The 18,166-nt window shown below is 42.6% G+C and overlaps 1 protein-coding gene across 1 annotated transcript in view; it reads right to left on the bottom strand.

The window, feature by feature from the left end:
* The window catches only part of HS2ST1 (heparan sulfate 2-O-sulfotransferase 1), a 165,676-nt gene that overhangs the window by 17,073 nt on the left and 130,437 nt on the right, over positions 1-18,166 (bottom strand). Inside the window, exons 3-4 of the mRNA XM_045026723.1 lie at positions 10,556-10,641; positions 9,404-9,542 (exon numbers count right to left, since the gene is read on the bottom strand). Coding sequence (XP_044882658.1) covers positions 9,404-9,542; positions 10,556-10,641 — 225 coding nt within the window. The remainder of the gene's footprint in view (positions 1-9,403; positions 9,543-10,555; positions 10,642-18,166) is intronic.

Raw genomic sequence — 18,166 nt, 5'->3', positions numbered from 1 at the left:
ATTGTCTCGACCTGGGTGATAAGCTGAGGTGAGACATGCTTGGAGTGGTCTGAGCTTCAGCCTGGCATGCCTGATCAAATAAGCACATGCCACCATGTGTCCAAGGAGACTGAGGCATGTCCTCGTAGTTGTGATGGGGTATTGCCTGAGAATCTGAATGATGCCTGTCAGTGCTTGAAATCTGGACTCTGGTAGTATCGCTCCTCCCTGAACTGAGTCCAGCACCGCCCCAATGAATTCTGTTCGTTGGGTCAGTGACCGCATTGACTAGTCCACACTGAGGAGGAGTCCTAGTCTCTGGAAGGTCTCTCTGATTAACTGGAATTGGGACTCCATCTGCTCCCTGGAGCGCCCCCGGAGCAGCCAGTCGTCGAGGTAGGGATAAACCTTTCTCTTGCAGAGAAAGGCTGCGACTACCAACATGCACTTGGTGAACACCCAGAGGGACCTTCGATGCACTGTGAACTGATAGTGTTTGTGGTTGACAACAAACCTCAGGAAATGTCTGTGGGCCAGCCAAATGGCTACATGAAAGTGCATCTTTCATGTGGAGGGCAGCGTACCAGTCCCCTGGATCCAGGGAAGGGATAATCATGCTCAGGGAGACCATGCAGAACTTCAACTTTACCATGAACTGACTGAGCCCTCGCAGGTCTAAAGTGGGTCTGAGATCCCCCTTTTGCCTTGGGGATTAGGAAATAGCTGGAGTAGAATCCCTTGCCCCTTAGCTCCTGAGGAACCTCCTCCGCTGCCCCTATGGTGAGGAGCGATGCACCTCCTGGATAAGAACTTGCTCATGAGAGGGGTCCCTGAAGAGGGATGGGGAATGGGGATGGGAGGGAGGGGAGGAGCAGAATTGGAGAGAATATCCCACTTCTACCATGCGAAGAACACAGTGGTCTGCTGTTATATGGGACCACGCACGGTAGAAGTGAGATAGATGGTTCAGAAGGGTAAGAACCCGGGATAATGGTGGGTATACCATCCTTGGGCATCCCTTCAAAACCCTTGTTTGGATCCCGACAGTGGCTTGGTTGGGCCTTGCCCCTGGCCTGAAGGTGGGTTAGAAGGTCTACGCCTATTGTTCCTGCCCCTACGGCGGTATGTGTCCTACGTTGGGTGAGGCTGATATTGTCTCTGAGTAATAAGAGTTGGCCTCCGAGTCTGAAGATCCTGAAGGCTATGACCACTGTAGTGCTGACAACTCCTGCACCAGCAGTAGGTGCCGTGAAGAGGTGGTCAGGGAACGGTGCTGTGACGATCACATCGAAGGCTGGTGCCGGCTATCCTGCGACCGAGACTGGTGCCACGTGTCCGGTGCCAGGGAAGGGCCGCTGTGCTCCGGGGCCACGTGTCGGTGCTGGCCCTGTGATGTCCTAGATCAGTGCTGACTCCTCGGTGCTGGAGATATAGATTGTCATGCTCCCAGTGCCATGCGATCTTGTACCGAGGCTGGTGCCGGGGAGTGTTGTGGCGATGGGGACCTGGAATGGTGCCGGGAACAGTGCCAGGCCAGCGATGAGGAGGAGAGAGCCTCATCATCCTGGGCTTGCCTCTAGATGGTACCTGTCTAGGAGGTGCTGGAGGCTTCTCTCTAACAGCCGATGGCTGAGGCACAGTTATTTCAATGAGCTCCTTAGCAGCTTCAAAAGTGTCCAGAGTGGAGGGGGGCTCCAACACCTCCACCAGGCACTGCCCCACTGGATAGTCACTAAGTGCAGTCTGGGGCACTGGAGTCAATGGTACAATCCTCTGGAGCAGCAAAGCCTCCCCTAATGGTGTTGCAGTTCTCTGAGGACAGAGCCCTCTGTCTTCCTTCTTATGGCGCTTGTGGGGCACCGGAGACGGGGAACAGTGCCAGGGCACTGCTCCTTGCTGTGGTGCCGGGGATCTTCTGTGCCAAGGGTCTATTGCATCAGAGTCCTTCCTTGGCAGTGCAGCTTCCATAAGTAACTGTAACAGAAGTCACGCTCCTTTCTAGTTCTAGGCTTGAAAGCCTTACAAATCTTGCAGTGCTCAGACTGATGCACCTCTCCTAGGCACCTCAGGCACAAGTTGTGGGGATCACTATTAGGCATAGGCTTTGGGCATATGCTGCAAGACAAACCCTTGGACTTGAGGCATGCCCCGAAGCCAAAGGCAGAGTGATGGGAGAGGAACAATTCCACGCACCAATTTCTATGCTAACTACTAAAACAAGAAACTGGGTAGAACTAGGTACTAGACTACGGGAACACTTGCAAGCAAGCGAAACGCAGTTCCAATGTTACCATGGATGGTAAGAAGGAACTGAAGGGGGAGGTTAGATGGGTCATGTATTGAGCTCCAGGAAGGCATCACTCCAGGGTGCTCCCTAGCCGACCCGATGGGAGCTGCTAAGGGAAAAAGTTTCCGACGACCGTGATGCAGCGCGTGCACACCTGATTGGAACTGACGTGAATAAGCACTCGAAGAAGAACTTAAAATACTATGGCTCCATGTCAGGGTACACATGAAAGTAAGATACTACATCCAACTTCACTTTGAAGGAAAAAAACTAGATACATGACATCATTCTACACACATGGATACCTGTAGTGAAGCATAGTGTTTAGTATTAAAATATTAGTATTAAAAACATGCTATCCATACAGTAGTCAAAAACGCAAGTATTTATGATTTCTCCAAGCCAGGTATAAGATACATATTTAGAGTACAGTACTGTTTTTATTCTGTGGAAGTATAATATTATACTTTGAAGACCGCTTTTTACAATATTTCTTGTGTTCTGTGCAATTAAAAACATTACTGTTTTGATAAGTTCATCAAACCTATAAAATGAAAATAAATTGGGGAAAAGATTTTAAAAAAAATATAAGACTTGTATTTGTTTAATTTTAACTGACTATAGACCAGGTAAGATTTAGGACTCTACCACTCTTGTAACTGTTGTTAGGAATCCAACCCAAGATGCAGACACTTACAAGCAGATTGCTTGAAATTGCGGCAGCTTGGTAAAATCATGCATTTCCAAATAAAGGTCTGCCCATACTTAAGTAAAATATATTTGCGCATTTTCACTGGTGCAGAACTTTAAGGTGTTCAGAATTCAGCACTGATAACAATGTGGCATCTCACTGAAATGATGCTTTTCTGAAAGATAAACATGTTTTAACCTGAGTCACAAAACAACTTAAGAATCTGCCCAGCTCAGAATGAGGAGGTTAGTATCTTAAAAGTTGCCAGAGAGAAAGATTTATGCTTGAAATGACAGAGGAAAAAGATGATTTTCTTTTTTCCTCTTTCATGAGTGCTATTTATCCACTCTACATATTTATACAGCATCTATCAACATATCTAAGCATTGACCTGTCCTGGGCACATTTCCCGACCTGTGCAGACATATGCCAAATATGAGTTGGAGTTTATCAGCCGATAAGATTTCTCCTGCACCACAGGTCACTTTGTAGTTAAAGCTAAAAACAGCGAAATAATTTCCTAAATAAAACAAAATGAAGACATCCACCTCCCATTCTCTCCTCTACCTACATCTTGACAGCTATATCAACAGAAATTCTAACATAGAAACTTTTGTACTTAAGAGATTCTGTTCTCATAGCCAAGGTATTCATTTTACTCTGGGATGTTCAACAGAAAGATAATAGTTCTTCCCTGTCCATGTAGCAAAATAAGAATGCCACTCAAATTACCGTACACTCTAAGTCCTCTATACTAGCTGAACCTCTATTATAATTCCCTTAAACCATGATGGGATATCAGTAAGAGGAACTGCCATGCAAAACACTTTTTTTTTTTTTTGGAAAATGGATAATGATGAACTCCATCTGCATACGTATAATGGTGGTGGTGATGGTTGTAAGGTACATAGAGACTAATTAAGGATATAACCAGCTTTCATTATAATGGTTATTTTTGTTCCTCAATAATTTTAGTTTGGAATTAGATTACATTTGTTTACCAAAACAACTGCACTATTTTATCAAATACTTCACATTGTTGTTCCTTGATAATAATGTTTTGTATGTTGTTTAATAAGAAAAGCATATAACATAGTCAGCTTATAATTACATTAGACATACACGTGGACCTACATTTGAGGTTGGTCAATATGTATGTAATTATAGGTGTCTTTTAAAAGGGTTTGTGCTTTCTGTGAGTTTACTGATAAAAGAGCAGTATTTATTTTGGGTCAGAGTTAAGGCTGTACTGTAATGAATATGCATTTGGAACTTGGTAAGAATTATTACTACTAGAAAGCCTGTGCTGTCACATGGGGGTAATTTGTAAAGTCATGTACGTAAGGAAAGTCAAATATGTCTGAGAACTTAAGTTGGGTGGTAACAGACTGTGAAATCCAGTGATGACTAAACCTGGTGATACTCTGAACTTGCTTGTAGATATTTCTATTGTTTTTGACTCAGATATTCTAGGCTTCAGAGTGACAAGCTTAGAAGCTTATTATACAGATATAGGCTGGGTAAAGTTATATCATCCTTAACTAGTTGCTTATTTACTTAAGAATTTTTAAGTAACGTGATTAATAGGAGAAAAACGTAACTCTTAGCAATCTTAACTGGTTTTCTAAATGTAAGTTTTTGGTTTTGGATTGTATCAAGAAAAATCATATCAAATAAGCAGCTAAACTGTCTTGCTGAAAGAAACATGCAGAAGATGCTATAGTACTGTTAATGCTTAAATTAGTGGCTCTTTGGAAGTTATCTAAAGTCATATGTACAACGACACAATTCAGATAGGATTCAGAGATATATTGTGAATGATTATGGTGATGGATACTCCGGTTGTGTTAGTCAGTTGTTGATCTTTCTGAATTTTATATCTGATGCAAGTAAAATTGTCATCCTCTTGTTAAGCAAAGCTTCCTCAAAACACTTTGAAAAGGTTGCATGGGCAGCATTATAATCCGAATTATTACAAAGAGTGAAAGAAATTAAAGCTTGGTGACAAAATTTTATCTGGGTAGAATAGGGTGCTTGTGGGACAACTCAAATGCGTATGGTAAAAACAGTAATATCTAAAATCAAAATACATTTATGTTAGCTAAAGTGACATGATAAAGATTGAAAACAAGAGCCTGAAGTACAAGAACAGAGAATTATTATGTAACACATTAGAAAGGTTTAAATTGAAACTAATGATAATAGCTCTAATCTCTGAAAGAAGTTACTTAAAGTGCATTCTATTCTGAAAAGAGATTCCATAGAAGTAGCATTGTGGGTTTTTGGCTTATTGGTTCTTAATAAATTACACCTAAAATGATGTTTTTATTTTTTGTTTTTTAATTAACTTCCAGTCCAGTAAACTTATCCTGGACTTGGAATCAGAGTTAGGCCTGGTCTACACTACAAGTTTAATTCGAATTTAGCAGCGTTAAATCGAATTAACCCTGCACCCGTCCACACAATGAAGCCATTTACTTCGACATAAAGGGCTCTTAAAATCGATTTCTGTACTCCTCCCCAATGAGGGGAGTAGTGCCGAAATCAACATTGCCATTTCGAATTAGGGTTAGTGTGGCTGCAATTCGACGGTATTGGCCTCCAGGAGCTATCCCACAGTGCACCACTGTGACGGCTCTGGACACCAATCTGAACTTGGATGCACTGGCCAGGTAGACAGGAAAAGCCCCGCGAACTTTTGAATTTCATTTCCTGTTTGTCCAGCGAGGAGAGCACAGGTGACTATGCAGAGCTCATCAGCACAGGTAACCATGCAGTCCGAGAATCGAAAAAGAGCACCAGCATGGATTGTATGCGAGGTACTGGATCTGATCGCTATATGGGGAGAGGATTCCGTGCTAGCAGAACTACGTTTCAAAAGACGAAATGCCAAAACATTTGAAAAAAATCTCCAAGGGCATGATGGAGAGAGGCCACAATAGGGACTCACTACAGTGCCGCGTGAAAGTTAAGTGAAAGCTCAGACAAGCCTATCAGAAAACCAAAGAAGCAAACGGAAGGTCCGGGGCAGAGCCGCAGACATGCTGCTTCTACGCTGAGCTGCATGCAATTCTAGGGGGGTCCGCCACCACTACCCCACCCCTGACCGTGGATTCCGAGGAGGGGGTAATGTCAGCCATGGCTGAGGATTCTGCGGACGGGGAAAAGGAGGAGGAGGGGGACGACGAGCTTGCGGAGAGCACACAGCACTCAGTTCTCTCCAACAGCCAGGATCTTTTTCTCAGCCTGACTGAAGTACCCTCCCAACTCTCCCAAGGCATTATCCCAGACCATGAAGCCATAGAAGGGACCTCTGGTGAGTTTACCTTTGTAAATATAAAACATGGTTTAAAAGCAAGCTTTTTTTAATGATTAATTTGCCCTGAGGACTTGGGATGCATTCACGTCCAGTACAGCTACTGGAAAAGTCTGTTAACGTGTCTGGGGATGGAGCGGAAATCCTCCAGGGACATCTACATGAAGCTCTCCTGGAGGTACTCCAAAAGCCTTTCCAGAAGGTTTCTGGGCAGTGCAGCCTTATTCCGTCCTCCATGGTAGGACACTTGACCATGCTATGCTAGTAGCAAGTAATCTGGTCCCCGTGTTTGCTGGCATTCAAGCAACATCCATTCTTTATCTCGCTGTGTTATCCTCAGGAGAGTGATATCGTTCATAGTAACCTGGTTGAAATACGGGAATTTAATTAAGGGGACAGAGGTGGCCGTTCCTACTGGGCTGTTTGCCTGTGGCTGAAAAGAAATCCTTCCCTGCAGCAAGCCAACCCAGACGTGTAAGAACGCGGGGGGGAGGGGGGGGGGAAGGGAAGAGGCTCTCCATGTCCAACTAATATATGCTATGCTAATATATGCATATTTTGTTTAATCTGAGTTCAATTGAATCAGTCATCCAAAAGAAAAGCCAAACATCCATGTATGAGAAGTTTTATAAAGTGAACATTTTTCTAGGTGGTCTTGAATAATGTTTTAAAAGTGAATGTCTTCATGATGTTATGTAAGACTATAAGACTGGCCACACAAGGGTCAGACCAAAAGGTCCATCTAGCTCAGTACCCTGTCTTCTAACAGTGGCCAATGTCAGGTGCTTCAGAGGGAATGAACAGAACAGGCAATCATCAAGTGATCCATCCTGCCGTCCACTCTCAGCTTCTGGCAATCAGACAAATCTATTCAGTCAATATTAATTTTTGTTTTTACTGCAAACGCAAGGGAAATATAAAACTGAGCCAATTTAATGCCTTAACTGATATGATTTTTTTTAAAGCAACCTTAAGATACCAAAGTATTCCTTTCATACCCAGGGTCTGATAGAAGACAAAATGGTATACTGTAAGTGGAACGGTTTTATTATACAATACTAGTTTTAATTCTGTCAGATACCTGTCCAGTGAAATAATAATAGTTCAGTATTTAATTTGCCAAATGACTTTTTTTCAAACCATTTCCAATCACTGTTTGGGGTTGAAAATAAAGAAAACCCTGGATCTAATATCTTCCTATATCACTTCAGGACAGATCATAGCAGAGAATGCACAGAGGTGGACTTAGTGCCCACAATCTGTATAAGGTGATGAGTTAGAACTTTTTAACCATCGGTGGAGTAAAAGCAGCTATACACAAAGGAACAGAGTAGGTTAGAAAGTCAAGACCTATACTCCTCCTTTTTAAAAAATAAATAAATCTGATATGTATCATACCATCACAATAGCGAGTCTACAAAAACACATTTTAAATCCTTATTTTTCAGTTACTGTTCTGTTTGAAGTTTTCATGCTTATTCTTTAACCTAGAAAAGATTTTCCCTAAGGAAAGATTATAGGAAAGTCATTAGGCATATTTTGAGTTAGTTAAGTGTTAAAAATGCTTTTCAACAGTAAAAGCACCTGAACAGTTTCTTGTACTCAGAAACACAAGCAATCTTCAAGTTATCTTCAAACTTAGCACATATGTTGTTACAATCAAGGCTTTGCAACATTTGAAGGTAACAAACTTGAAATAAAGTTCAGAATGTTCGAAAGCTTACGGGTAAAAATCCCACACTTAAAAACACAAATGTCTTTATTTGCAAAACCCTCTCTCTACTCACATGGTAGAGTCTGGTGAGTGGAGGTGGGATGCAGGGGCAGCAGATGGAGCCAAAGCCTTAGTAACAGAGGCAGAGCTACTTCTAACTAAGGAAGCAAGGAGGAGCAGCAGCTTCCAGATTAGTGGTTTTACAAAAAAAAAAAGCAAAAAAAAAGCTAATTTTAGAAAGTAAACACTTACTATGTCATTGTTTCTTTGCATTTGGCTCAGCTTGCATAATGAAAATAATCTATTTGGTTTGACTTTTGTTTAGTCAGTTTCACTTTCGGTTTTCCAAAGTATTAGCATAACGGTGCACTGTTTAGATTGCAAACTTTGCTGAAAAAGTTTTTTGTGTTTCCACTGAAATTGGAAAAAAAAAGAATGGAAAATTTTCAGTTCTTAAGTTTTGTAAAAAGCTTACTTTTACAAAACTTACATTTTGGGTCAAATTCAACCTCTTTAAAAACAGTGCATTCAGCAAATATATTGCATTACTTTGTTTACTTATATGCAAGTACTATCCAAAGTGAGGCATTCCAACAGTATATATATTATAGTAGATATATAAATGCATCCTGGGATAAATAAATTATGGAATTAACAGGAAGCTGTAACAATGCTTGAGCAAGTGAGGTCTTGCTGTTTGAATATGCTAAGTTAGGTCAATCCCGGTCAGTTCTAAAGAAGGGTACGAAAGCACAGAACATGTATCTCAAACACCACACTTTTCAAATAGTGCACTTTGCATATGTTAAAGCCCTATCACAATATTAAGTGTTCAAAATCAACAGCGTGATAGCATGTTCTTTTAGCATGACAGCTTTTGAGTGCAGGTTCAGTTCAGCTTCTTACAGGAATGGATTTCTGGATGCCTCTGATAGAATAGTCTTTTCATTTGATGCTTATAGTCTTGAATATTTACAACAATGACATTTAGGCTGAGATTTTTCAGACTTTTTAGCCCTAAATTAATTTGTTTGCAAAGTTTCAAGAAAATTCTTTCAATTTTTTTCAGAATTCAAACAAACAATTGTTGACAAGAAGTCAGAATCTTGGATTTACACTTCTTCAAAGGTCTAACAGCATATGGAGTTGTACACCTTGATTCAAAACCAACACGAAGTGGAGCATGCCACCTACCAAAATCACCAGCATCACCATTGTTGATCCAAGAACAGCTCTGATTTTCAAACTTAACACAAATTCAATGGTGTAATTTCAACCTTAAACCCACTAATATTTTGGAAAACTTTTTTTTTTTTTTAAAGAAATATGGCTTTTGCCAAACCATATATTAAAGCTATTTTCAGATCAACTTTAGTACAAATAAAATATGAAAGCAGAATCTAAAGCTTAGGTTACCTTTTTATCCCCCTGTTTTCGCCTTCGTAGCCCTGGTCTGTAATCATCTCCAAACCGCAAAAAGTAATAATAAGAAACTAGTCGTTCTATAGGATCTCTTATGACATTAATGTAAATTGGTTTCTTTTTAACACCAAATCTGAAATAGAAAATAAATAAATAAAAATGTCAAACCAACATTTTTCCTGCAGTATCTCAAAAATGTATTTACTGACATTAGGTAAAAGTGAAAGTGTATACATATTACAGACAGGAAATTTTAATCTTTAGTGCCAGGAAGTCAGTATTTCACAATAGGGCTACTTCTAGAGAGGGGTTTAAAGTCTACAAACCAAAAGATCTTTACCCTCTGAGGTCTTAGTTAATTGTCTGAGTGGAAAGGAGGAGGAACACAAGTGATGCGGAATATGGGCATGATCTTGCACCACTGAAGCCAATAAGAGTTTTATTACTGACTTCAGTGGGAGCAGGATTAAGCTCTACAAAGGGGAACATCATTCAGTGTATTTTCTATGTATTTTTTTAAAGATAGTATAGCACAAAAGTGACCGCTTTAATGTATTGGTACGTTATTAACTGAGGCATGTTAAAAACTAAATTTAAAGAAGTTTAAAAATGTATGGTGAACCACAAACTTCAAAGTAACCAAACTGAATACCAGTTATGTGGTGTTACTTATTAGATGTGGTGTGTTTGGGAACCGACTTCGTCTAAACTTCTCAGCCTGTGAAGCATATCACTAGGATGACACACTCATCCTAACGAGCTGAAATTCTCAGGCAAAGGCACTCCTCTTGCTCAACCAAGGAATAATATTGCTAACTTGTGGAGTCAGGTCCTAAACAATGAGTTAATTCTTTTTTTATCATGCAATAAACAGGTCAAAGTTATACTAAAAATCTAAAGGGAATATTGCTATTTTGAAGGACACTCAATGTTTGAATTTTTTTAAAAATGGCTGTCAGATTCTGATCACTAGAGGGCAGTAATATTTAAGATGGATCAACATAATCTACTTGAACTACTGGACTCCACAACTGAAAGATGGCAAAACTATCATGTTTCGGAAGGAAATATTTTATCCACTGTGTAGTTTTAAGAATATAAATAGTATCAACCATTGTAGATGAAACAAATCATTGGGTAACTTACTTTGCAAAATCCAAGTAAGATATATGTCCATGATAAAATCCTGGTTTCATTTCCTTCCAGGAAGTTACATTCTTCACAAATCGCACCTACAAAAGTAGAAAACAGTCAATAGTCCAATACTGTTTGGAATGGCTGATGCTTAGCCTACAATAATATGTTCCATTCAATAAGTAAAACTGAACGATGCATTATGATAAAAATCCATCACTATGAATATTACCAAAAGACACATGACTAACTGAAAAGGATACTTTATTTAGAAGCACATGGCAATTGACTCATCTTAGAGAGCCACAATTTAAAGCTAAAAAAAATATGAAGCACAAAGTAGCAATCAGAAAGGCAAAGAAAGCAAAGTCAGAAATATGATCAATACAAACAACTATTTAATTAGTACTTTTTGTTAGCCTGAAACATAGTTTGAAGGCACTCCCTCAGCAGTGAGCAACAGGGACCAAATCCATCAATCTGTATTCAGATTCCAACAGATTTTCCACAAGAAGGGAACGATTTTGTCTTCAAATGTGTTAGGTGAAACTTTCTTTTTTTTTAAATAGGATCTATTTCACAGGGACATGAAGGCATCAAACCTGGTGGACCATTTGCTCAAAAGGAACAAAATTCTAATTTTTGGATGGACCATCCGCCAGACTGCATTTCAGCACTATGTTTAGTTTAAGGTTCTGCATTCTTCTCTGGAGCTTATTACTAGGAAAAATTAATTTAAGCCCAAAAGCTCAACACAACAATCTAAATCTATTCAGGGATGGTGTCCCTAGCCTCTGTTTGCCAGAAGCTGGGAATGGGCGACAGGGGATGGATAACTTGATGATTACTTGTTCTGTTCATTCCGTCTGGGGCGCCTGGCATTGGCCACAGTTGGAAGACAGGTTACTGGGCTAGGTGCACCTTAAGTCTGACCCAGTATGGCCGTTCTTATGTTCTTAGATCATACCAAGGCATGAACTAGCCCTTAGACAAGAGCTGATCAAGATCTAAGCAGACTCCATAATAGATAGAAACAGACCTCACATCTGGAAGATGATCATGCAGTACAAAATAAGATACATGGCCCAAATTGCAAAGTATGATCACTTTAAGATAAAATAGGACAGCCAAATGCTGATAGCTTAGTTTTATTAGATGAAAAGAGTCTTAACACCCAGAACAATAAAATTATGAAGATTATTTAATAGCTGGTGCATTGGATTAATAAAGAAAAGTTGATAAATTTGAATCTCACCACCTGTAGGGCAGTGATATGCCATTTCTGAAGCTGAAAATCAGAGGGTAGATCACTCACATAATGAAAGGAAATAGTTAAGAATCACACTTGGATATTAACTGAAGTACCAGGAACTAGCCTTGTACTAAGCTCAGACAGAATGATGGCCTATACAACTAAACCACAGAAAAAAGTATCACAGAACACTTCACAGAGTACATATATACAAATAAAGTAGGGAGACTGCAAAATATTGTACATAAAGCATTTATAGATGTGGAAGGGAACAGCAAAGACCCGTTACTTAGCCAAGTTTCAAAATCAGTGGAAAATTGAGAAGCACAGGGAGGAGAAAATTGCTTGCAAATCCCCTCCTAAAGCCAACCACTTCTCACTAGGCCTGGTGACTCCTCTCTCCAATGTGTCAGTGAGGCAGACAGGTGCAGTGGTACTAAAGAGACACAAAGATTCAGAAAAGAAAAGTCTGGTATCTAAGGATAACCTTAGATCATTATCTGATGATAATCTGAACAAATGAGCCACTGATAAAATGAGCCACTGAGGAACATGTGCTGAATTCAGAAATGAAACAAAGCCAGTGAAGATTCTGTAAGGTTATGCTGCTATTTCTTGGAATGGATGGCATCAGTTGTCCATTGTCCTGAGGTTCCTTTGAACCACTGGCTCTTAAAATTCCCAGGTAGAAGTGGCTCATGCTACTCTGTCATATGCAGCTTTTCCTCCTTTGATGCAGAGCTTATGTATGGCATCTCCTAAATGGATTAAAATAATTTGTTGGGCTTAATGCTACCCTTGAAGTTAACTTTCATCAAGTCTGGTTGAGGACAGCAAGGTGTTATTATAATGCTGCAAAGCAAACTGCACTGGCTTCCCATTTGTTTCAGGATGCAACTCAAAGTTTTGATTCATATCTATAAAACCCTGTATTATTTAGAACCTGGCTAACTCAAGGACATTGTTTCTGTGTACTACTGTGATGAAACAATTTTGCTGACCATATGGAAGCACGTGCTTCAAGATCGCAAGTAAGTCATTTTCAGTGGAGGCTCCCTTGACAATGGGGCTCTCTTTGTCTGGTGCTCCATGGATCCAGAAATTTACTAAAGAAGTGTGTAGTGCAAGGCATATCTTTTTGCAATAAATAAGCATCAGTAAATTATGTATTATTGCACAGTGGGTGCATAAACATAAATGTGGGAGGCATGAATCTGAAGTCAACTCAAATACTTTTTTTTTAAAGGAACATACCAGTAGGGTAAGCAACTAGATAAGGGTTGGACACCTTAACATACCCCTTGTGTCCTTGGAGATTGGTCCATATGGGACTTCACCACTTTAGCAGATGTTCATGAATTTGGGAGCCACATTTTTGTGAGGGACGAAGGGGCTGCTACTTGGATTAGGTTTCTGAAGGAACATATTGTTCAAACACGCTCTATTTAGTAGGGTGGGTATTCCAAGGGCTAAGAATACCTTACTGGGCTATGACCTTTATACCCTGCCCTAAAGGACTCCTTATACAAGCCCAAACCTTTAGTGACTGGACCTCTTCAATGACCAATCTAAAAGATGGCCATATGGCTAATATAATGGTTGTGAGCTCAGTTTCTAACAAACCACGTCAGGGGATTGGGTTCTCAGATTCCAGTTGGGGAGAATAGGCAGGAAATGACCTTTTAAGTGTAGGTCTGGTAGTCAAATCTTTCTCTTTGGTCCCAGTGGTTTGGACTGGCATCTCATCTCAGAAGTTCAAGGCATTAGATAAGATGATGTTACTCACCTGGCACAGTAATGATGGTTCTTTGAGATGTGTCCCCCTATGGGTGCTCCACGGTAGGTGTGTCTGCATCCCTGTGCTGCTGATTGGAGAGCTTTGGTAGCAGTGTCCATTGGGCCTGCACATCTGCTGTATCTCCTTGTGCTGCACCATGAGGCTAGGCAGTGTGCCTGGGCTAACCATAGTCAATTCCTTCTCTACTGCAGAGTCATAGCAAGAACTCCGAAGCAGAGGGGAGCAGGGCAGGTAGTGGAGCACACATAGGGACACACATCTCAAAGAATCATCGTTACTGCACAAGGAGATAGCTTCCTCTTCTTTCTTTGAGTAGTGTCCCTATGGGTGCTCCACTGTAGGTGACTCCCAAGCAGTAACCCCCTTGGAGGACTGGGACTTTGGAGTCACGCTCATCACAGCTGACAGTACTATGTACGTGTACAGATAGAGTCCACAGAGGACATGTTACGAATCTGGTAGCACTGTCTGATGCAATTTGAGATGCACTTGGATAGTCTTTGGGCTGGTATCACGGAGCCCTTAGATCTTTCCGTCATAGAGAAAAATAGTCTAGGGAACTTCTTGAAGGCCTTTGTCCTAACGTCTAGGGCATGCAGTATGGCCTCCCTATTGTCTCAGTGAGGCTTGGGGTTGAAGGCAGGAAGGTGAATAGACTGATTCATGTGCAACAAGAAGGTTGCTTTAGGGATGAACCTTGAATATGTCTTAAGTGTAACCTTGTCAGGGAAGACTACAGTGTACGGGAATGTGCCATCAGACTTGCTATTTCCCCTATTCTTTTAGCCAAGGTAATTGAAACAAGACAGACAGTTTTCACTTGATAGATATACTAACAAATAGGTGGCCATAGGTTTGAAGGCAGGCCTATTCAGCCCTTTCAACACTAGGTTTAGGTCCCATGAGGGTGGCAGGAAGTCAAGGTTGAGGGAAGAAGTTTGTGACTTCCCTAAGGAACCTTTCAGTGGTTGGGTGCAATAGTACCGAATGCCCCTCTATGGGTTGGTGAAATGCTGTAACAGCTGCTAGGTAGACCCTAAGAGAGCTTAGGGATAACCCCCGATTTTTTAAGGGTCAGGGCATATTCCAGAATATGGGAAAGAGTTGCTGACGGGAGAGATTTGTTGGGACGTGCACCAAATCTGGAACCTGGACCATTTCTGCAGGTAAGTGCGTCTTGCGGAGGACTTTCTACTGCGTACACTGTGTCTACTTGCACTTCCTTTGAGCATGAGCTTTCTAGGTTCTGGAACACACAGGATCCATGCCTTGAGGTGGAAGATCCCCAAGCTGGAATGTATGATACACCCTGTGTCCTGAGAGAGGGAAGGTGCAGAGTGGCTGGAACGGAGATCAGTGGGCACATTGCGAGCTGCAGGTCTGTCTCGGCCATGTGGGAGCAATCAAAATTACATAAGCTCCGTCGCTCTTTATCTTTAGCAGGACCTTCAACAGAAGAGGAAATGGAAAGAAGGCATAAAGAAGGTCCTTGTCCCATGAGAGGAGAGAGCATTGCCCAGAGAGTGCCGTTCAATACCTGCCCTGGAACAGTCCGGTGGACACTTCCTGTTTTGGTAAGTGGTAAACAGATCCATGGACGGTGTTGCCCACCGTGCAAACAAGTCATGAAGTACTGATGGATGCATCTCCCACACGTGGTCATGCAAGAAAGGGCCACTGACTTATCTGCTACCACTTTCTGCATGGTAAGCCAGGATCAGGTGATGTTGTGAGAGTTCCACAGTTTCACCAGTTCCACCATTTCATTGACTCTGGGCATAGAAAGGGTGATCTGGCTCCTCTCTGGCAGTTGATATAATACATGCAGGCTATGTTGTCCATCAGGACCTTTATATGTGATCCTGATGTCAGTGGGAGGAAATTGGCACAGGAGATTGATGTGCAGGGACATCTCTGCAGGTGACCATTTGCCTTCTGTTGTGATATTGTTTAAATGCATGCCCCATCCTATGAGGGGATGTGTAGTGGTAAGGAGTTACGAAGGTGGTGCCTGTAAGAAGGGGATCCCTTTGCATGCATTGGCCGGGTTCTTCCACCAGTTCTTGATCCTGGTGGACAGTGACAGGGCTTTGCCCAGATTGTCCCTGTTTGGTCTGTAAACCGAGCTGAACCACAGCTGTAGGCATCGCATGTGAAGTCTGGTGCGTGGAATCACTGCTGTGCCAACTGCCATATGCCCCAAGAACTGGAGGGAGATTCTCATTGGCACTTGGGGACTGCATTGAGCCATGTCTATAAGCGACACCAGGGATAGAAATTTGTCCTGATGTAGGAAGGCTTTGGCCTATAGCTCATCAAGGTCGGCCCCTATGAATTCTAGGCATTGCCCTGGTGTGAGGGTCAACTTCTGGGAACTGATCTGCAGGCCCAGCTTTATGAACAAGCGTATCGTGTCTTCACTGGCTCGACGAGCCTCCTGAAGGCACTGGGTTCTGAGGAGACAATCGCACAGGTAAGGGTAGATCATTATCCCTTGAGATCGTAGATAGGTGGCCACCACTGAGAGAACTTTGGAAAATACTCTGGGTGCCGATGGAAGTCCAAAGGGGAGGAGTGAACCTGAGGAAACATCTGTGAGCCAGTAGTATTGAGATGTGAAAGTAGGCATCTTGTAGGTCGATGGCCGAAAACCAGTCTCCCTGTTCCAGTGATGGAATTATCGTCAATAGGGTGACCATCTTGAACTTTTGAGCTTTGACAAACTTGCTGAGAGCTCTGAAATCCTTTCCTGGTGGGAATGGGAAAGTAACAAGTAGAACCCCTTGCCCTGTAGATGCTGAGGTACTGGTTCTATGGTTCCTAACTGCAGAAGTCTATCTCCCACCATAGTAGACTCTTGTGAGAAGGGTCTCTGAAGAGGGATGGGGAAGAGTGTTGTGGAGGGGATAGGGAGGTGAAGTGGATGAAATATCTGGATCTGATGATCTCTGAAATTATGCACTCCCAGGCACTGTGGAATGTTGCCAAATCGATGTGTGGTCACAGGTAGTAGAGGGGAGTGATCTCGTGGTGTCACAACCTGCCCGTCAAAAGTGATGCTTAGGGGCAAGTGTTTGGGTCAAGGACTGGTAACCCAAAGACTTTCATTTTGAGAACTTTCCCTTTTTCCTCTGTGGCTCATAGTGCTGCTATGACGGGAACTCAGATGAATAAGGCCTTTGTTGGTATTGAGGGCTGAAGTGTCTTTTGCCCCAGTGTATAGATTCCCAGTGACCTGAGAGTGGCCCTGGAATCCTACAAGGAGTGGAGAGAGGCGTTGATCTTCTCGGCAATGAACCTCACCTCCTCCATGGAAACCCAAGAGGGGAAGCCACAATGCTCGTCTCATCATCACAGGCTTTTTTACTATCAGCTGCCATTTCTGGATAATGGCCTGGAAGGAATCCTGGGAGCTATCCAGCAGTTTATCAACAAAGTCTTGTAGTTTATTGCAACAAAGAGTCCTGTGACACCTTATAGACTAACAGATGTATTGGAGCATAAGCTTTCGTGGGTGAATATGCGTCTGACGAAGTGGGTATTCACCCATGAAAGTTTATGCTCCAATACATCTGTTAGTCTATAACAGGGGTCGGAAACCTACAGCACACGTGCCAAAGGTGGCACGTGAGCCGATTTTTGATGGCACACGGGGCGGACTGAGCCACTCAGCCTGCTGCTGCTCTGGGGTTTCCGCTGCTGGCCCCTTGTCAGCTGGGGTCCCGCCGCCAGTCCCACTCAGCATCCACTGCTGGCCTGGGTGAAGGAACCCCAGGCTGTCAGTGGGCTGAGATCCAGGCTGACAGGAGCCGGCGGCTGAAACCCCAGAGCGGGGGCGGGCGGAGACGCTCAGCCCACCTCCGAAACCCCAGAGCTGGGCGGGCTGACCCACTCAGCCCGCCCAGCTCTGGGGTTCCGGCTGCTGGCCCCTGGCAGGCTGCATGCGGCCCGTGGGCCGCGTGTTTGAGACCCCTGTTATAGACTTATAGAGAGACCTTCTAAAAAACGTTAAAATGTATTACCGGCACGCGAAGCCTTAAATTAGAGAGTGTATACATGAAGACTCGGCACACCACTGCTGAAAGGTTGCCAACCCCTGGTCTATAGGGTGCCACAGGACTCTTTGTTGCTTTTTACAGATCCAGACTAACACGGCTACCCCTCTGCTACTTGTAGTTTATTGTAATTTGTATACTCATACTTTGCCATGAGCGCCTGGTAATTGGAGATTCGAAATTGTAAGGTGGCTGAGGAGTATGCCTTCCTGCCAAAGAGATCAAGATGTTTCCAATCTCTGTCATAGGGCGCTGTCCTAAACCGGTGTTGTTCACCATGAGCGTTCACAGCATTCACCACAATGAAACTGAGCAATGGGTGAGTAAATAGCAACTCTCATTTCTTTGCGGAGACATAATTTTTTTTTGTCTGTCCACTTGCAATTCGAAGCTGGGATTTGCCACAACATCTTAGCTAGGTCTAGGATGGCCTCGTTAATTGGCAGAGTGATTTTGGAGGTAGATGAGGCACGGAAGATATCGATAAGCTAGTGGTGCATATCTTTAACCTCCTCCAA

The sequence above is a fragment of the Mauremys mutica genome, chromosome 8, assembly GCF_020497125.1.
Source record: "Mauremys mutica isolate MM-2020 ecotype Southern chromosome 8, ASM2049712v1, whole genome shotgun sequence".
Taxonomy (NCBI): Eukaryota; Metazoa; Chordata; order Testudines; family Geoemydidae; genus Mauremys; species Mauremys mutica.
Note: the sequence above shows the minus strand (reverse complement) of the source record. Positions and strands in the feature narration are given on the sequence as shown.